Raw genomic sequence first — 16,383 nt, forward strand, 5'->3', positions numbered from 1 at the left:
TTGTTTAAGCCACTGTTATTTTGGAATTATAGCTGGTTTCTTCACTAACACAGAGGCCTTCCATGTTGCAGCCTAGGGTCCGGACTCAGGAAGATTTAGTACAGGTCCTTTCTGAACTTTAGTGTCTTCATGTATAAATAAGATAGCGAATATAAAATATGTACATGGACGTAGAACGTGGCAGCTATTACCATATCTACCCTGCCCTCTATGCATTTGTTGACTAATGTCACAAATGTCCTGATGCTACAGGGGCTAGAGTTACACAAAACAAGACACCCTATCACTGCTTCAAAAAGTTTAGAATGTAATCTTCAGACCTATGAGAAAGTTCACATGTAGGACGCCCCCATTCAATGTTCAAAGATGGTAAAACAGTTGTCAGCAGAAATTTAAATTCCCTACAGACCTCAATAAGCGTCAGATAAGTACACCAAGCAGCCCGCCCTCTCTCCAGCATCTGATGCTCACAGTTATCATTTCCCTGTAAAAAGGCAATGCTCTAGAAGAATTTTTAGATCTGTGCATTTTAGAACTTCTTCCCCTCTAAATGCAAAACTCTATCCTGGCACAGCCTGGGAGCAGGGTTTCACATGAAGCTCATGGGAATGTTTGTATCTCCAAGTTTTTCTCTATTTCTCAATTCTTGGAAATTTCCCACAATGTGATCAAAATTGCTGCCCCTGTGTGTGCCAGCACCATGTGCCTCTTTGCCTCATCTCGCCTCCTGCTCTAACGTGGTTCCTGCAGATGGTTCTCAGGTCTCCCTTCATTCAGCCAGGCTGGGCTCTGGCACTGGGGTTCCACAGCAATGGGTGCTGAGCCCCTACTGTGTGCCAGGCACTGTGCTATGCACCAGGGATACCACCAGAACAAGTCGAACACAGCCCTGCCTACCCCCAGGGCCCTTCAGAGCTCAGGGTCTAGTGTGGACGAGTGGGAACTTAGGGTGCTGGAGGTCCCAGGGGCTGCTGGAGCCAGAGGAGAGGACCCTAGCCTCCTAAGGGGTCAGCGAGGGCTTTTCTGAGCTACACTGAGGCCAAAACGATGAGTGGGAAACAGTCCAGAGAAGGTAGGTGGGGGGTAAAGAAGGGCCTTCTAGGCAGTGGATCAGTTAGCTTATGCTGCACGACAAACAACCCCAAACCTCATGGTTTAAAACAACACACCATTGTTGTTTGTGACTGTGAGTCAGCCAGGTGGTTCTGCTGATCTGGACTCAACTTGGTTGATCTCTGCAGATCTCTAAAGCATCCATGGTCAACTGGAGGTTTGGCTGTTTGACCAGCTGTGGGCTGGGTGGCAGGGGTGACTGAGCTGCGAACCTCTGAGCTCCCGTGGGCTAGCCAGGATTGGGACTGCCATGGCATCACTTCCACCGTATCCTGTTGGTCAAAGCAAGTCACAAGGCCAGCTCATATTTAAAGAGTGTGAGAGGAGCTGCAAAGTTGCATGCAAATGGACATGGATATGGGCACGGGTGAGAAATTGGGGACATTTTTGCATCCATCTAACACACACACAAAGGAAACACAGAAGAAAGCCCAGCTCTCAACATCTAGCCCATTCCAAGAGTCACAGAGGTTGGACTGTGGGCCTCTAGGGAGAAAGGGTCTCCATAAGCAGGACAAAAGACGTCAAGCCTCCACACACAGACAGTAGGGAGCTATGAAGGGTGCTAGGCAGGAGAGGAGTGATCTCTGATTTCACTTTAGAACACTTTGATGGCCATCACCTCCCTCAATCCAGACTCTGGTGCTGGAGAGTCCCTGGAAAAATCCCAACAATAAAGGAAGGAAGGAAGGAAGGAAGGAAGGAAGGAAGGAAGGAAGGAAGGAAGGAAGGAAGAATGGAAGTTTGTTTTAAACCTGTCCCTCCAACTCCTACACCTTCCTCAGAGGTAACCAATGCTATTACCTTGGTGTGAATCCTTTCAGACCTTCTTCTATGCCTTCACTTGCATGCACACTCACACACACACGTATACTTGCACAGACACAAATTCTTCTCAGAAAGGGAGCGCATATTCCACGGACACATTGTGGTTCATTTTCATTCATTCATTCATCTATTTATTTATGTATTTTCTTCTTTCCTTCTGTCTCTATGCCCAATATGGAGCTCAGACTCACAACCCTGAGATCACAAGTTGCATATGCTCCACTGACTGAGCCAGTCAGGAGCCCCTCTGGTTCGTTCATTTTCACTGCTCTATACTACTCCACCATGTGACTAGACCTTTCTTTTGGTGGGTAGTTAGGTTGTTTTGAATTTTTGCTGGGATTGCAGCGAGGATCTTTATTGGTGTAAGGGTTTCTCTCAGATTTATACCCACAGTGCCATGGGGGGGTGTGAATCTATCTTCAGTTATGTTCGATGTCACTGCATTGCTTTCTAGAGTGGCTACCAGCTTACCCTCCCAGTGGCTATGTGTTTCTTCATGTGCTAGACACTCAGCATCTATAGATCTAATTTAAATATCTGTCATTCTACCAGGTGTGCAATAACCAACTTATCCTTGTTTTAATTCACCTCATCATTTCAAATGGCTGCAGAGTTTTCTGCAGAAGGGAGTAGTTCAGTCAAGCCTCCAGTGATTCATGTGGAAGTTCTCTTTTTTTTTTTTTTCTTTTCTAAATAATGTAGCGATTGTTTCTTTTCTGACTACTGCACTTCTAGGACAGAGAAGTGCAATTGCTGAGTTCAAGGGAATACCTTTCCAAAGCAGACTGCACCCCAATTTACACCCTTAGCAGAGGCACTGAGGACCAGGCTCCCTGCATCCTTGCCTACGCTGTCTTCAATTTTAGTCAATTTGATGGGGAGCTAGTATCTCATCATTGTTTCAATTTGAATTTTCCTGAATGCCAAGGAGGTCGAGAATATTTTCTTGGGTTTATTATCAGCCTTTCCGGTGAATTGCCTATTCATATTCTTTGTCCATTTTATCAATGGTTATCCTTATTTGTGGAGACTTGCTAGGCAATTTTATTTAAAAATTGCTCATTCATCCCTTAAAAATTCTTTCTTATAAAACAAAACAAAATAAAACAAAACAAAAGGAGGCCACAGGTTGATTTGGGGGTGTCAGCTCCAGGCAAACCCCACCAGTGGGCCTCCAACTTCTTGAGAAACCAAGGCCAGCAGTGGCCTGGGAACAGGAGCAGCCCTGGGGCAGGTGGGATTGGAGGCCTCAGTGGTCACCTCCCCAACCCAGGTGTGCCCAGTTCCCCATCAGCATCTCCAGGCCCCGTGGAGTCAGAGGGTGCAGGAGGGATCAAGCATCTGAACACCAATAATTTTGCCATGGGACCTGAGACGCAGAGAAGTCAACTGACTCATATGAGGTCACCCAGGAGTGGGTGGCTCAGCTGGGGTGTTGGCACACAGGCAGGGTTGCAATGCCCCATCCCAGCCCTCCTGCCCCAATCAGCAGCTCAGAGCCTCCCAGCCCAATCAGGGGCTAATTGGAGTGGTGGGGCCAGGCTGTGGATATATAAGAGGAGTGGGCAGGCCTGGCAGCCTCATGCCTGGGGAGGGGGTCAACTACCTGCATCTGTGTCTGCATCTACCCGTGCAATGGCTCCTGGGAGCATTGCCTCCAGTGACACCTCCACCTCTTCAGCATCCTTGTCCTCCGCAGTGGGGTCATCTGGGCTGTCTGAGTCTGAAAAGCCAGGTAGGCAAAGGGAGGTGGGGTCCTCGTGAGCTGGTTCCCTGCATGTTCTGGACCCTCCTCTGCCATCCAGCCTCCGCTCCTGGCCCCGGCACCCATCCTGGAAGCCGTTTGAATTTTCACCTGCTCATTTGGCAGAAGAGCTGATGCCAGAGGTAGCAGAGCCAGGTACAGCCTGGGGGCTGAGGCTGGCCCAACTCCAGGAAAGCGGGCAGAGCGGGGCCTCTCCAGCTGGAGCCCATTTTCTTTTGGTGGGGAGGGTGGTTGGCCGGCCGCAGCTGCAGGGCAGCTAGTTGGAGGGACATTACATTTGATGCAGAGCCGGGCCTTGAATTCAGGGCTGCATCCCAAGTTTCAATCAACAAACAATGCCTCAGTGTTTCTCTGGATATAGATAGGTTCATTCCCTCCAGGAGCTCCCAGTCTGATGAGCTAGACTGCCTCACTGATGAGATTCCATTTGATAATCGGGCATGCGCCTTAATGTCAGGAATACGGAGGGCTCTAGGAACCCAGAGCAGTTGCCGACCCACTCTGGGAGATCAAGGAAGGCTCTCTGGAGGAGGCAACCCCTGAAAGAGGGTTAAACCTCATCCAGGACAAGAGGGTGAAGCAGGGGAAGCATTCTGAGGATGAGTAAATACTCCTTCAGAGGAAAAGTTAGAGGGTGGGCTCCAGGTGCCTTGGAGCACACGGCAGAGTTGCTCATCCTGGCTTGGAAAGTCAGGGCGGTATATAAATCATGGTGCTGTGTGGGCCTTAAAGCGAGAACTACCTGATGACCGTGGGGGACAAAGGCCAACCAGGCAGGGGGAAGAGCATGGGCAGAGGCCCAGAGGTGAGGGGGCTGGAGGAACATACAGTTATTCACAAGCCCTGCTCTGGCCAGGGGCAGAGTGGCATCACAGGAAGGGGTAGCCTCCCAGGCCTCAGCCAGGGCCTTGGACCCTTACACTGAGGGCCAGCAGGAGGTGAGGGATATGAAAAGAAGGCTGAGACCCTCGGGGTGGGGTGGCGGAGAGAGAATCCCACAAGGAAGGGGTGGAGTGGTGTGGTGGGGAAGGGTAGGGAGGTCCAGGAGGTCGTCCAGGTTCTTGCTTGGGTGTCTGGGTAGGTGTGGTGGTGTCATTCCTGGGGAGAGAAGATGGAGGACAAGTTTGGGGAAAAGCTATGACTTCTGGTCCTCCCAGGATGTAGCAGGCATTGAATGATGCGTAATAAGGAATTGAATTCAGCCGCAGGGACTGGGGACAGAGGAGACTTGTGGTGGCTCCCTGGGATAGGGCCTGGTTTGGGGAAGCTGAGGAAGGGTTAGAACACTTCCCACAGGCCAGGCTGGAGGACACTGTAGCTGGGAGGGTACAGATTCCCTAGGGGCTCTATGCCCACTACACAGATGGGAAGACTGAGGCGAGGAGAAGAGAGTGAAACTCCCAAGGTCCTGCAGGTGGCTGACCAGGGACTCCACCTATTCACAAACTTTGGCCCCAAAATGAATATTCCCAGACACTGGGCTCTTCGTGGCCAGGAGACAGCAATGGTTGAATTGGATTAGGTCTCTACGTTTGCTTGACATCTAGAGTCTCTGGGTGGTTGTTTGTTTTTTTTTTTCTACTTCGATATGTGTTTGGGGGAAAATTATATATGTGTATTTAACTAACTGATTCTCTTTAAAAAGTCTTTAAGTTTTGCAAATTGATCAGAAACCAACATTTCTTTATTTTTTTAATTTAATTTTTTTTTTAATTTTTTTTTTCAACGTTTATTTATTTTTGGGACAGGGAGAGACAGAGCATGAACGGGGGAGGGGCAGAGAGAGAGGGAGACACAGAATCGGAAACAGGCTCCAGGCTCTGAGCCATCAGCCCAGAGCCCGACGCGGGGCTCGAATTCACGGACCGCGAGATCGTGACCTGGCTGAAGTTGGACGCTTAACCGACTGCGCCACCCAGGCGCCCCTTTAATTTATTTTTTAAATTTACATCCAAGTTAGTTAGCATATGGTGCAACAATGATTTCAGGAGTAGATTCCTTAATGCCCCTTACCCATTTAGCCCATCCCCCCTCCCACAACCCTCCAGTAACCTTCTGTTTGTTCTCCATATTTAAGAGTCTCTTATGTTTTTGTCCCCCTCCCTGTTTTTATATTATTTTTGCTTTCCTTCCCTTGTGTTCATCTGTTCTGTGTCTTAAAGTCCTATGAGTGCAGTCATATGATATTTGGCGTTCTCTAATTTTGCTTAGCATAATACCCTCTAGTTCCATCCATGTAGTTGCAGATGGCAAGATTTCATTCTTTTTGGTTGCCGAGTAATACTCCACTGTATATATATACCACATCTTCTTTATCCATTCATCAGTTGATGGACATTTGGACTCTTTCCATACTTTGGCTATTGTTGATAGTGCTGCTATAAACATGGGGGTGCATGTGCCCCTTCCAAACAGCATCCCTGTATCCCTTGGATAAATGCCTAGTAGTGCAATTGCTGGGCCATAGGGTAGCTCTATTTTTAGTTTCTTGAGGAACCTCCATACTGTTTTCCAGAGTGGCTGCCCCAGTTTGCATTCCCACCAGTAGTGCAAGAGAGATACTCCTTCTCCGCATCCTCGCCAACATCTGTTGTTGCCTGAGTTGTTAATGTTAGCCATTCTGACAGGTGTGAGGTGGTATCTCATTGTGGTTTTGATTTGTATTTACCTGATGATGAGTGATGTTGAGCATTTTTTAGTATGTCAGTTGGCCATCTGGATGTCTTCTTTGGAGAAGTGTCTATTCATGTCTTTTGCCCATTTCTTCACTGGATTATTTGTTTTTTGGGTGTTGAGTTGGATAAGTTCTTTATAGATTTTGAATACTAACCCTTTATCTGATATGTTATTTGCAAATATCTTCTCCCATTCTGTCGGTTGCCTTTTAGTTTGGCTGATTGTTTCCTTCGCTGCGCTGTGCAGAAGCTTTTTCTTTTGATGAGGTCCCAATAGTTCATTTTTGCTTTTGTTTCCCTTGCCTCCAGAAACGTGTTGAGTAAGAAGTTGCTGTGGCTGAGGTCAAAGAGGTGTTTGCCTGCTTTCTCCTCGAGGATTTTGATGGCTGCCTATCTTACATTTAGGTCTTTCATCCATTTTGAGTTCATTTTTGTGTCTGGTGTAAAAAAATGATCCAGGTTCATTTTTCTGCCTGTTGCTGTCCGGTTTTCCCAGCACCATTTGCTAAAGAGACTGTCTTTATTTCATTGGATATTTTTCCTGCTTAGTTGAAGATTAGTTGGCCATACACTTGTGGACCCATTTCTGGGTTCTCGATTCTGTTCCATTGATCTGAGTGTCTGTTTTTGTGCCAGTACCATACTGTCATGATGATTACAGCTTTGTAATACAGCTTTAAGTCTGGGATTGTGATGCCTCCTGCTTTGGTTTTCTTTTTCAAGATTGTTTTGGCTATTCAGGATCTTTTCTGGTTCCATACAAACTTTAGGATTGTTTGTTCTAGTTCTGTGAAGAATGCTGGTGTTATTTTGGTAGGGATTGCATTGAATATGTAGATTGCTTTGGGTAGTATTGACATTTTAACAATATTTGTTCTTCCTATCCAGGAGCATGGATATCTTCCTGTGTGTGGGGGTGTGTGTGTGTGTGTGTGTGTGTGTGCCTTCTTCAATTTCTTTCCTAAGCTTTCTATAGTTTTCAGCATATAGATTTTTTATCTCTTTGGTTAGATTTATTCCTAGGTATTTTATGTGTTTTTGGTGCAATTGTAAATGGGATCGATTCTTTGATTTCTCTTTCTGTTGCTTCATGGTTGGTGTATAGGAATGCAACTGATTTCTGTGCATTGATTTTGTATCCTGCAACTTTGCTGAATTCATGGATCAGTTCTAGCAGTTTTTTGGTGGAATCTTTTGGGTTTTCCATATAGAGTATCATGTCATCTGTGAAGAGTGAAAGTTTGACCTCCTCTTGGCCAATTTGGATGCCTTTTATTCCTTTGTGTTGTCTGATCGCTGAGGCTAAGACTTCCAATACTATGTTGAATAACAGTGGCAAGAGTGGACATCCCTGTCTTGTTCCTGACCCTGGGGGGAAAGCTCCCAGTTTTTCCCCATTGAAGATGATATTAGCATTGGGTCTTTCATATATGGCTTTTATGATCTTGAGATACGATCCTTCTATCCCTACTTTCTTGATAGACCTTCTTGAGGGTTTTTATCAAGAAAGAATGCTGTATTTTGTCAAATGCTTTCTCTGCATCTATTGAGAGGATCACGTGGTTCTTGTCCTTTCTTTTATTGATGTGATGAATCACTTTGAGTGTTTTACGGATATTGAACCAGCCCGGCATCATGGGTATAAATCCCACTTGGTCGTGGTGAATAATTTTTTTAATGTATTGTTGGATCTGGTGGCTATATCTTGTTGAGGATTTTTGCATCCATGTTCATCAGGGAAATGGGTCTATAGTTCTCCTTTTTAGTGGGGTCTTTGGTTTGGAGTCAAGGTAATGCTGGCTTCATAGAATGAGTTTGGAATTTTTTGTTCCATTTCTATTTTTTTTTGGAACAGTTTCAAGAGAATAGGTGTTCACTCTTCCTTAAATGTTTGGTAGAATTCCCTTGGGAAGCCATCTGGCCCTGGAGTCTTGTTTTTTGGGAGATTTTTTATTACTAATTCAATTTCTTTACTGGTTATGGGTCTGTTCAAATTTTCTATTTCTTCCTGTTTCAGTTTTGGTACTTATATGTTTCTGGGAATTTGTCCATTTCTTCCAGATTACCCATTTTATGGGCATATAATTGCTCATAATATTCTCTTATTGTTTGTATTTCTGCTGTGTTGGTTGTGATTCTCTTTCATCCTTAATTTTATTTATTTGGGTCCTTTCCTTTTTCTTGTTGATAAAACTAGCTAGTGGTTTATCAATTTTGTTAATTCTTTCAAAGAACGAGCTTCTGGTTTCATTGATCTGTTCTATTGGTTGTTGTTGGGTTTTTTGTTTTTTTGTTTTTTTTTGGTCTTGATAGCATTGATCTCTGCTCTAATCTTTATTATTTCCCATCTGCTGTTGGTTTTGGGTTTTATGTGGTGTTCTTTTTCCAGCTCTTTAAGGTGTAAGGTTAGGTTGTGTATCTGGGACCTCTTTTCCTTCTTTAGGAAGGCCTGGACTGTTATATACTTCCCTCTTATGACTGCCTTTGCTGCATCCCAGAGGTTTTGGTCTGTAGTGTTATCATTCAGAAACCAACATTTCTAATCACATTTAAATCAGGTTTCATATTAAGCCACTTTTATGCACCTTATAGTGACTGACAGCTTCTCACCCCCTTGATCCTATTTTCTTTGGCAACTTAAAATATCACAGCTAATTGAGATATCTCCATAATTCATGTACCATACAATTCACCCATTTAAAGGGTACAGTGGCTGTTAGTATATTCACTGCTGTGGGTTTCTCTCCACAGGCAATTTTAGAATTTTTTCGTGCCCTCAAAAAGAAAACCTGTGCCCAGTGCAGTTCTGCCCTTACCCACCCACCATCCCCAGTCCCTGGCAACCACTAATCTACTCTCTAGGATTGTCTCATTCAGGACATTTCCTGTAAATGAAATCCTACAGTATGCGACTTTTTGTGACTGGATTCTTGTACCAGCATGTTTCCGAGGAAGTACTTCATTCCTTCTTTTGGCTGGATGATCTTCCACTTCATGGTTAAAACCATGCTCTGTTTATTCACTTCATTAGTTGATGGACATTTGGGTTGTTACTTTGTGGCTATTGTAAATAACGTTATGAACGTTCATGTACAAATTTTCATTTGAACATATGTTTTCATTTATCTGGAGTATACATACCTGGAAGTGCAATTCTCCTATAGCTTTCATTTATGAAAACTTTCAGATGCATGCAGAAGTAGACAGAGTGGTATAGTGGCTCCCATCTACCACCCACACCACTCCCTTCCCTATGTGCCCATCATCCAGCTTCAACACTCACCAGCTCATGGCTACTCTTATTTCACCTACTGTGTTATTTCAAAGCAAATGTCAGACTTATCATTTCATCTATAAATAGTCCAGCATTTATCTTTAACTTCTTAAAACAATTTTTAATTGTGGGATGCCTGGGTGTCTCAGTTGGTTGAGCGACCAACTTTGGCTCAGGTCGTGATCTCACGGTTTGTGAGTTTCAGCCCCGCATCGGGCTCTGTGCTGCCAGCTCAGAGCCTGGAGCCTGCTTCTGATTCTGTGTCTCCCTCTCTCTCTGCCCCTCCCCCACTCATGCTCTGTCTCTCTGTCTCAGAAATAAACATAAAAAAAATTAAAACAAAAACAATTTTTAATTGATATACAATATTTTATTAGTTTAACCTAGTTATTTATATGCATTATGAAGTGCTTACCATGACAAGTGTAATTATCCTCTGTTACTGCACAAAGTTATCACAGTATTATTGACCATATTTTCTATGCTGTACATTACACCCCCATGATTTATTTATTTCATTACTGGCCGTTTATACCTCTTAATCCCTTCACCTATTTCATCCATTTCCCTGCTCCCCTCTGGCAACCACCAGTTCTCTGTATTTGAGTCTGTTTCCGTTTTGTTTTGTTTAATTTTTTTATTTTCCACATGAAGGTGAATTCATACAGTCTTTGTCGTGCTCTGACTTATTTTACTTAAACATAATACCTTCTAGGTCTATCCATGTTGTTGCAAATGACAAGATTAGGGCTGAGTAATAGCCCACTGTATCTATATACCATATTTTCTTTAATCCATTCATCTCTTCATGGACATAGGTTGCTTCCATATCTTGACTACTGCAAATAATGCTACAATGAACATAGGGATGCATGTATCTTTCTGAACTAGTGTTTTTGTTTCCTTCAGCTAAATACCCAGAAGTGGAATAACGTTTGAGGAACCTCCATACTGCTTTCCATAGAGGCTGTACAAGTTTGCATTCCCCCCCACAGTGCATGATGGTTTCTTTTTCTCCACATCTTTGCCAATACTTAGCTTTAATTTTAGCCATTCTGACAGGTGTGAGGTGCTATCTCATTGTGGTTTTGATTTGTACTTCCCTGATGATCAGTGATGTTGAGCATCTTTTCATGTTGGCCATTTGTATGTCATTGGAGAAAATGTCTATTCAAGTCCTCTGCCCTTTTTTAATCAGATTGGGGTTTTTTTTTTGTTATTGGGTTGTAGGAGTTCTTTATATATTTTGGATATTAACCCTTTGTCAGGTATATCATTTGCAAATATCTTCTCCCTTCCAGTAGGCTGCCTTCTCATTCTGTGATGGTTTCCTCAGCTGTGCAAAGCTTTGGTTTTCTAAAAGGATTTTGTTTTCTAAAAGGACTATTTAATTCTTTCAGTGAATCTTTATGGAGCTCCTGGTGTGTGCCCAGCCCTATGTCAGTCACTGGGAGACAGTGTCCAGACGAGCAGCACTCCCTGCCCTCAAGGCTCACTGGCCGGTGGGCAGTAGTGCTGACTAAGGCTGCCTTTGATCCCCCAGGTCCCTTGCCCACCCACTGCGGGGCCTGGCTGGTGCCTGGAGGGTGCTCTGCCAGGCATGTGTGTTACTGATTGGGACTGAGGGTGGCCTGGGCTCTGGGTGACGCCCTGCCGTCCATCCGTAGGCCCGAGCCATAGTGGCATCCGAGGGCCACGCCGTCACCCTCCCGTGCTGCGCATGGTTCTGGAGGCGCTGCAGGCCGGAGAGCAGCGCCGGGGCACCTCGGTGGCGGCCATCAAGGTTTACATCCTGCAGAAGTACCCAACGGTGGATGTCCTCCGGCTCAAGTACCTGCTGAAGCAGGCCCTGGCCACCGGCATGCACCGTGGCCTCCTGGTCAGGCCCACCAACTCCAAGGCCAGGGGGGCCACTGGCAGCTTCAAAGTGAGCCTGCTTGGGCTGGGGAATGGGGTTGAGGGAGGTCACAGTGTGGGGGAGCTGGGCCCCAGGGTCTGAGCTTCAGTCCCAGCTCCTCCTCCCTGGCCTCTGTGTGCTGTTCCCCTGCCAAGAGGCCTTTCTCCTCCTGTCTTCTCTCTGTGTTTTTCCTGTGTCTTCTCAGAGGTACCTTCTCCTCCAGGAAGGCTAGGGCCCTGCCCCATCTAAGACCCCCACAGGGCCTCAGTCCCTGCTGTGTCCACCTTCATTCCCCGTCAGGTGTGTTCAGTGACCAGGGACCGTCTCAGCCGTGTTCATTTCTGGGTCCTTGGAAGAGCCCCTTCCTGGGATTCTTCACCACGGACGAGGCACACCCAACCATGGGCTCTAGAAGGTCACTGTTGGGTGTGTTCCCCATGCTCACTGGCTCCAAACCCCAGGTCTCCAAACCAGGGCTGGCACCTCCCTGGGCCATCATATCCTCCTCTTTCAAAGGGGAGGGTCCCAGAGGGGGGCCATCCAGGCACACCCAGAGCTGAGGGCAGATTTGGCATAAAATCAAGCCCCAGCATGGTGCCACCAGGAAAATCTCAGGGACCCAGGTATGGGGTCTGTCTTATTGCTGGGCCCCAGCACGTGGCAGTTGCTCTAACAGTAACTGTAAAACACTGTGGAATTTTCTCAGCATACCATGTTCCAGTCCCTGTAGGTGGCTGAGGACAGGAAGTCCCTCGTAGAACTCCTGTGTGGAGGTCAGAGCTTGGATACAAGCCATGCCAAGGCCAGGTGCATAGGGTATGGGGAAGGGGAGCAATACAGAGGCACTGGGGTTGCATGTGGCTGGGTTAGGCTGCAGGGCCTGGGAGCTAGTCAGGGAAGTGGGCTGAGGGAGGGGAGGAGGCAGGGAAGGAAGCCTGGTGTGTCATGTAGTTAGAAATGTGTGTATGCTGAGAGGGGATTTGTTTCTGGTCTTCACGGTAATGGGGAGCTGTAAGATTTGGGGGGCAAAGGGAGGAATGTCCTTAGAGGCAGGCTCTAGAAGGACAGAGACCACCTGTTTGCCAAGAGCCTCCCCAACTGCCTACTGGTCACTCACTCCCTGAAGGCCCCATTGTAAAGATGGGAAGACTGAGGCCAGTGGGAAAAGAGAAGACTTCCTGAGTTGCACAGGAAGTTAGGAACTCTGAGCTATCAGACTTGGAAGGTTCACCCAAGGGGGAGAAAGGAAGCGGCAGGGAGGCATGGAGGTGTGAGGCATGAGGTGGGGGACGGGAAGGAGAGTCAGAGCCACAGAGATGGGAAAATGTGTGGGTTGGGATGTCATGGATGGGAGATTCATGAATTAGCATCTCAGAGGACTAGAGTCCGGGCTCCTGGTCGGTGCTGTGCGATTTACTCCCAGGAGCCTGGCTTTGAGACTTCAGGTGCAGGGTAGGGGAGCCCGCCTGTACCCTCCTGACACCCACCTGGACAGGAGGGAAGAGAGCCTCAGGTGGGTCTAGGAGACTCAGGTCCCCCACCTCCTAAATGGCCACACCCCTCCCTGGAAGAGCAGTGCAGGGATAGAATGTGTCTTCGGCCTCAGGCATTTTGGCCGTGGTCCTGCTCCCCATGCCCCTGACCACCTTCTCTGCCCCCTCCCTCTTTTGGAACAAGGCGTTCTCTCTGAGCCTCATGTGGGATGTAGGGGTATGAGACCCTGAGACCTTCTGCTCTCCATTCTACCCCACTCTCTCCTCTACCAGTTAGTTCCCAGGCACAAAAGGAAAGCCCAATCTAGGAAGACATCCGCCATGACAGCCCCCAGGAAACCTGGTGAGGCCAAGGAGAAGGGTCCCAAAAAACCAAGGGAGGCAAAGAAGGACCCTCCCAACCCAGGCGAGGTGAAAAGGGGACCCAAGAAGCCAAGAGAGGCGAGGACAGGTCCTACCAAACTGGATGCAGCCAAGGAGAAGGCTCCCAAGAAGGGCAGCCAGACCAAAGACCAAGAGGCAAGACTGAGTGAGGCCAAGAAGGCCTCCCAACAGCCAGACAAGGCCACGCAGAACCTTCCCAGTGCCACTGGCCCAAGAGGAAAGTCAAAGGTCAAAGGCAGAAGGAGCAACCAAGGTAGGTGTGTGAGTGGGGTGAGAGGAGGGCCTGGGCACAGGGATTTGTGACAGCCATTGGATGTGAGGTAGGATGGAGGGAGAGGCCTGCTCTGGGGAGGGGATTCCTTATCTCGTAAATGTGCCTGAGTGCTTGTCTTGACCTGGAGAGTTGGAGAACCCATGGTAGCTGTGGAGGGTAGGCTTAGGGAAGGGAGAACCCAGAGAAAGGAGGAGCCTGACTCCTCTGAGAGGAATCAGGGGAAGCTTCCTGGAGGAGGTGTCCCAGGGAGGACAACAGTCTGCGCAAAGGCCCAGAGGCATGAAGAGGGTAGAGCTTTTGAAGAAGTGCATATAGTTCGATGTGCAGCGTGAAAAGCAGAAGGGAAAGACTGTGAAGGGCAGCTGGGAGTCCGGACTGTATCTGGAGGACAAGCAATAGCCATGGAAGGACTTTGGGGAACAGCTAGGGTACAGGGTATTGTTTTATTTATGTATATATGTATGTATGTGTGTATTTAAAAAAATTTTTTTAACGTTTATTTATTGTTGAGAGAGAAAGACAGAGTGTAAGTGGGGGAGGGGCAGACAGCGAGGGAGACACAGAATCCAAAGCAGGCTCCAGGCTCTGAGCTGTCAGCACAGAGCCCAACGTGGGGCTCGAACTCATGAACTGTGAAATCATGACCTGAGCAGAAATTGGACACTCAACTGACTGAGCCACCCAGGCACTCCCAGGGTATTTTGAAAAATGTTTCACAGCTGCCATGTGGAAGACAGACTAAAGACTAGAGGCTAATAAAGACCTGTCAGGGGTCTTTATTGTGAGTGAGTGCAGAGTAGGGGGTGTCTGCTTGGTGCCTTGCTGAGGGTGAGGGATGGTCTTCCACAGTCCAGTCAATCCCGCCGCACCCTCCCCCCACCCACCCCGCCAACCCGTGAGAGATGTTGTTATCCCTAGTTTGCAGACTAGAGCACCCAGGCTCAGAGTGGTCAAACAATTTGCCCCAGGTCACAGAGCCTGTGAGTGACAAGGTGAGGACAGGGGTCTCTGAACCTTCTGCCCACCAGCAGCTCCTCCTGAAAGGGGTCCTTCCCACATTCCCTCCCTCACTCTCTGACAGATGGTGAGGCCCACAGGAAAACAAAAGCTGGGAGTCAGAATTCAAAATCAACGGTCCCCAAGGTAAGGTGCCTGCATGACTCCCCTGGTCTGGGTCTCTGCGCTGAGCAGGCCAGAGCACGGGTGTCCCACTGGAAGGGACCGTGGGGCAGGGGGTAATTTGCTTTTGTACAAAGCCCAGTTCACTGACTTTTGTCCGGCCCTCTAGTGCTCTGAGGATCATTCTCCCCACTTCACAAGTAAGAGACAGGCTTAGAGAGGCGGGGTCCCTTGTCTAAAGCCGCCCAGAGCTGGGATTTCAGCCCTATTCTCGTGGGTTCTGAGCTATGTGTGAACTCTGCCCGGCTCTGTCATCTTGCCCCTGGTTTGCTTTCTTATAGGACAAGAATAGTGCTGCTTCTCCAGCCAAAAAGAAAGAAAACAAGGTCCTTAAAGAAGTTGTTGCCTGTGGGGCCAAGGTGGGGCCCAAAGCCAAGGCCACTGCTCCTCCTAGGGCCAGTGGGTCTAAGACAGTGCCTGCACCCCTGGCCAGGAAGACGGGGGCCCCCAAGGGCCCGAGAAAGCCCGGCATGCCCACCAAGGCCTCGTCGTCCAAACTGGCCAGTAAGAAAACAGAAGCTGAAAGCTAGAGCTGGGGTGGAGAGAGACTGAGATTCTGCTCGAGTTTTTATTTCCCAAAAAACCATTACTCTATTTATTTCATTGTAACCTATTTATCAATAAAGGTGTTTTTCCCCTCACAAATTGGTGTGAGGAGAGGCTGAAGTCCAAGGATTTGGCCATCTGGGGCTTGGGCCCAGGTAGGAACTCCTGCCCTGCAGGGAGACAGGTTGTACAATGTAAAGGGTTCAAGGCCTGTGGAGGCACAGAAAGGGTGTTAAACCCAGCCTGATATCTGGGACTGCTTCCTGGAGGAGGCAGCTTTTGGTCTTAAAGGATGAGCAGGAGACAGCTGAGGGGAAGGATGCTGCAGGCAGAGGACCCAGCATGTGAGGTGGGGCTGGACATTGTGGTAGAAGGAAGGGGTTTGTGGCTCTGAGAGGAGCATGAGGTGGGGGTAAGGGTGAGGGTTGGGGGAGACGAGGGAAGGTAGACTTTCTCCTGGGGGCAGTGGAGTACCAGGGAGGGTTATAGGCAAAGGGGGGAGACTAAAGTGGTATGTGTTTAGAAAGAGCCCTCTGGCTGCAGAGAGGTGGGTTTGAGTTGCTGAGAGCAGCCAGAGACGATTCAATGCCTAGTAGTGCCCTGTTCTAATCAGAAGGAGGGGAGAAGCAAAGGCCCGGCGGTGGGAGCATGCCTGACAGGCTCAAAGAGCTGGAGGAAGGTCCATGTGGCTCAAGTCCAATGAGGGGGCAGTAATGGGAGATGAGGTCCAGGGTGCTGTGACGTTTGTGAGACTCTTCCCATGGAGAGGTGGAGTCTACATCCCTCCCCTTTAAATCTGGGCTCTGTGATTGCTTGAACGGTAGAATATAGTGGAAAGGACATTATGATGCTTTCTGGGCCCAGATCTTAAGAGACTGGCAGCTCCTACTCCCTGTGTGTAGTGTTGGTTTTGGTTTTGGTTTTGGTTCTGGTAGTTGCTCTTAGAACTCCA

The 16,383-nt window shown here is 47.9% G+C and overlaps 1 protein-coding gene across 1 annotated transcript; it reads left to right on the top strand.

The window, feature by feature from the left end:
• The first annotated feature begins 3,579 nt into the window (after positions 1 to 3,579).
• On the top strand, positions 3,580 to 15,415 carry LOC124523364 (histone H1.8). Its single transcript, XM_047095200.1, has 5 exons — positions 3,580 to 3,679; positions 11,326 to 11,585; positions 13,322 to 13,685; positions 14,788 to 14,849; positions 15,167 to 15,415. Exons 1-5 carry the CDS (start codon positions 3,580 to 3,582, stop codon positions 15,413 to 15,415), a joined length of 1,035 nt encoding a protein of 344 aa, XP_046951156.1.
• The last annotated feature ends 968 nt before the right edge of the window (positions 15,416 to 16,383 follow it).

The sequence above is a fragment of the Lynx rufus genome, unplaced genomic scaffold (genome assembly GCF_022079265.1).
Source record: "Lynx rufus isolate CCGP_SWC_20201006 ecotype Redwood Valley unplaced genomic scaffold, mLynRuf1.p SCAF_4, whole genome shotgun sequence".
Classification (NCBI taxonomy): domain Eukaryota; kingdom Metazoa; phylum Chordata; class Mammalia; order Carnivora; family Felidae; genus Lynx; species Lynx rufus.

Excerpts from the sequence above, each read along its gene's own strand:
- LOC124523364 (XM_047095200.1), top strand. The coding sequence starts at position 3,580 with ATGGCTCCTGGGAGCATTGCCTCCAGTGACACCTCCACCTCTTCAGCA. Across the intron at positions 3,680-11,325 it reads GTCTGAGTCTGAAAAGCCAG|GCCCGAGCCATAGTGGCATC; the intron begins GTAGGCAAAGGG and ends GTCCATCCGTAG. Across the intron at positions 11,586-13,321 it reads GGGCCACTGGCAGCTTCAAA|TTAGTTCCCAGGCACAAAAG; the intron begins GTGAGCCTGCTT and ends CTCCTCTACCAG.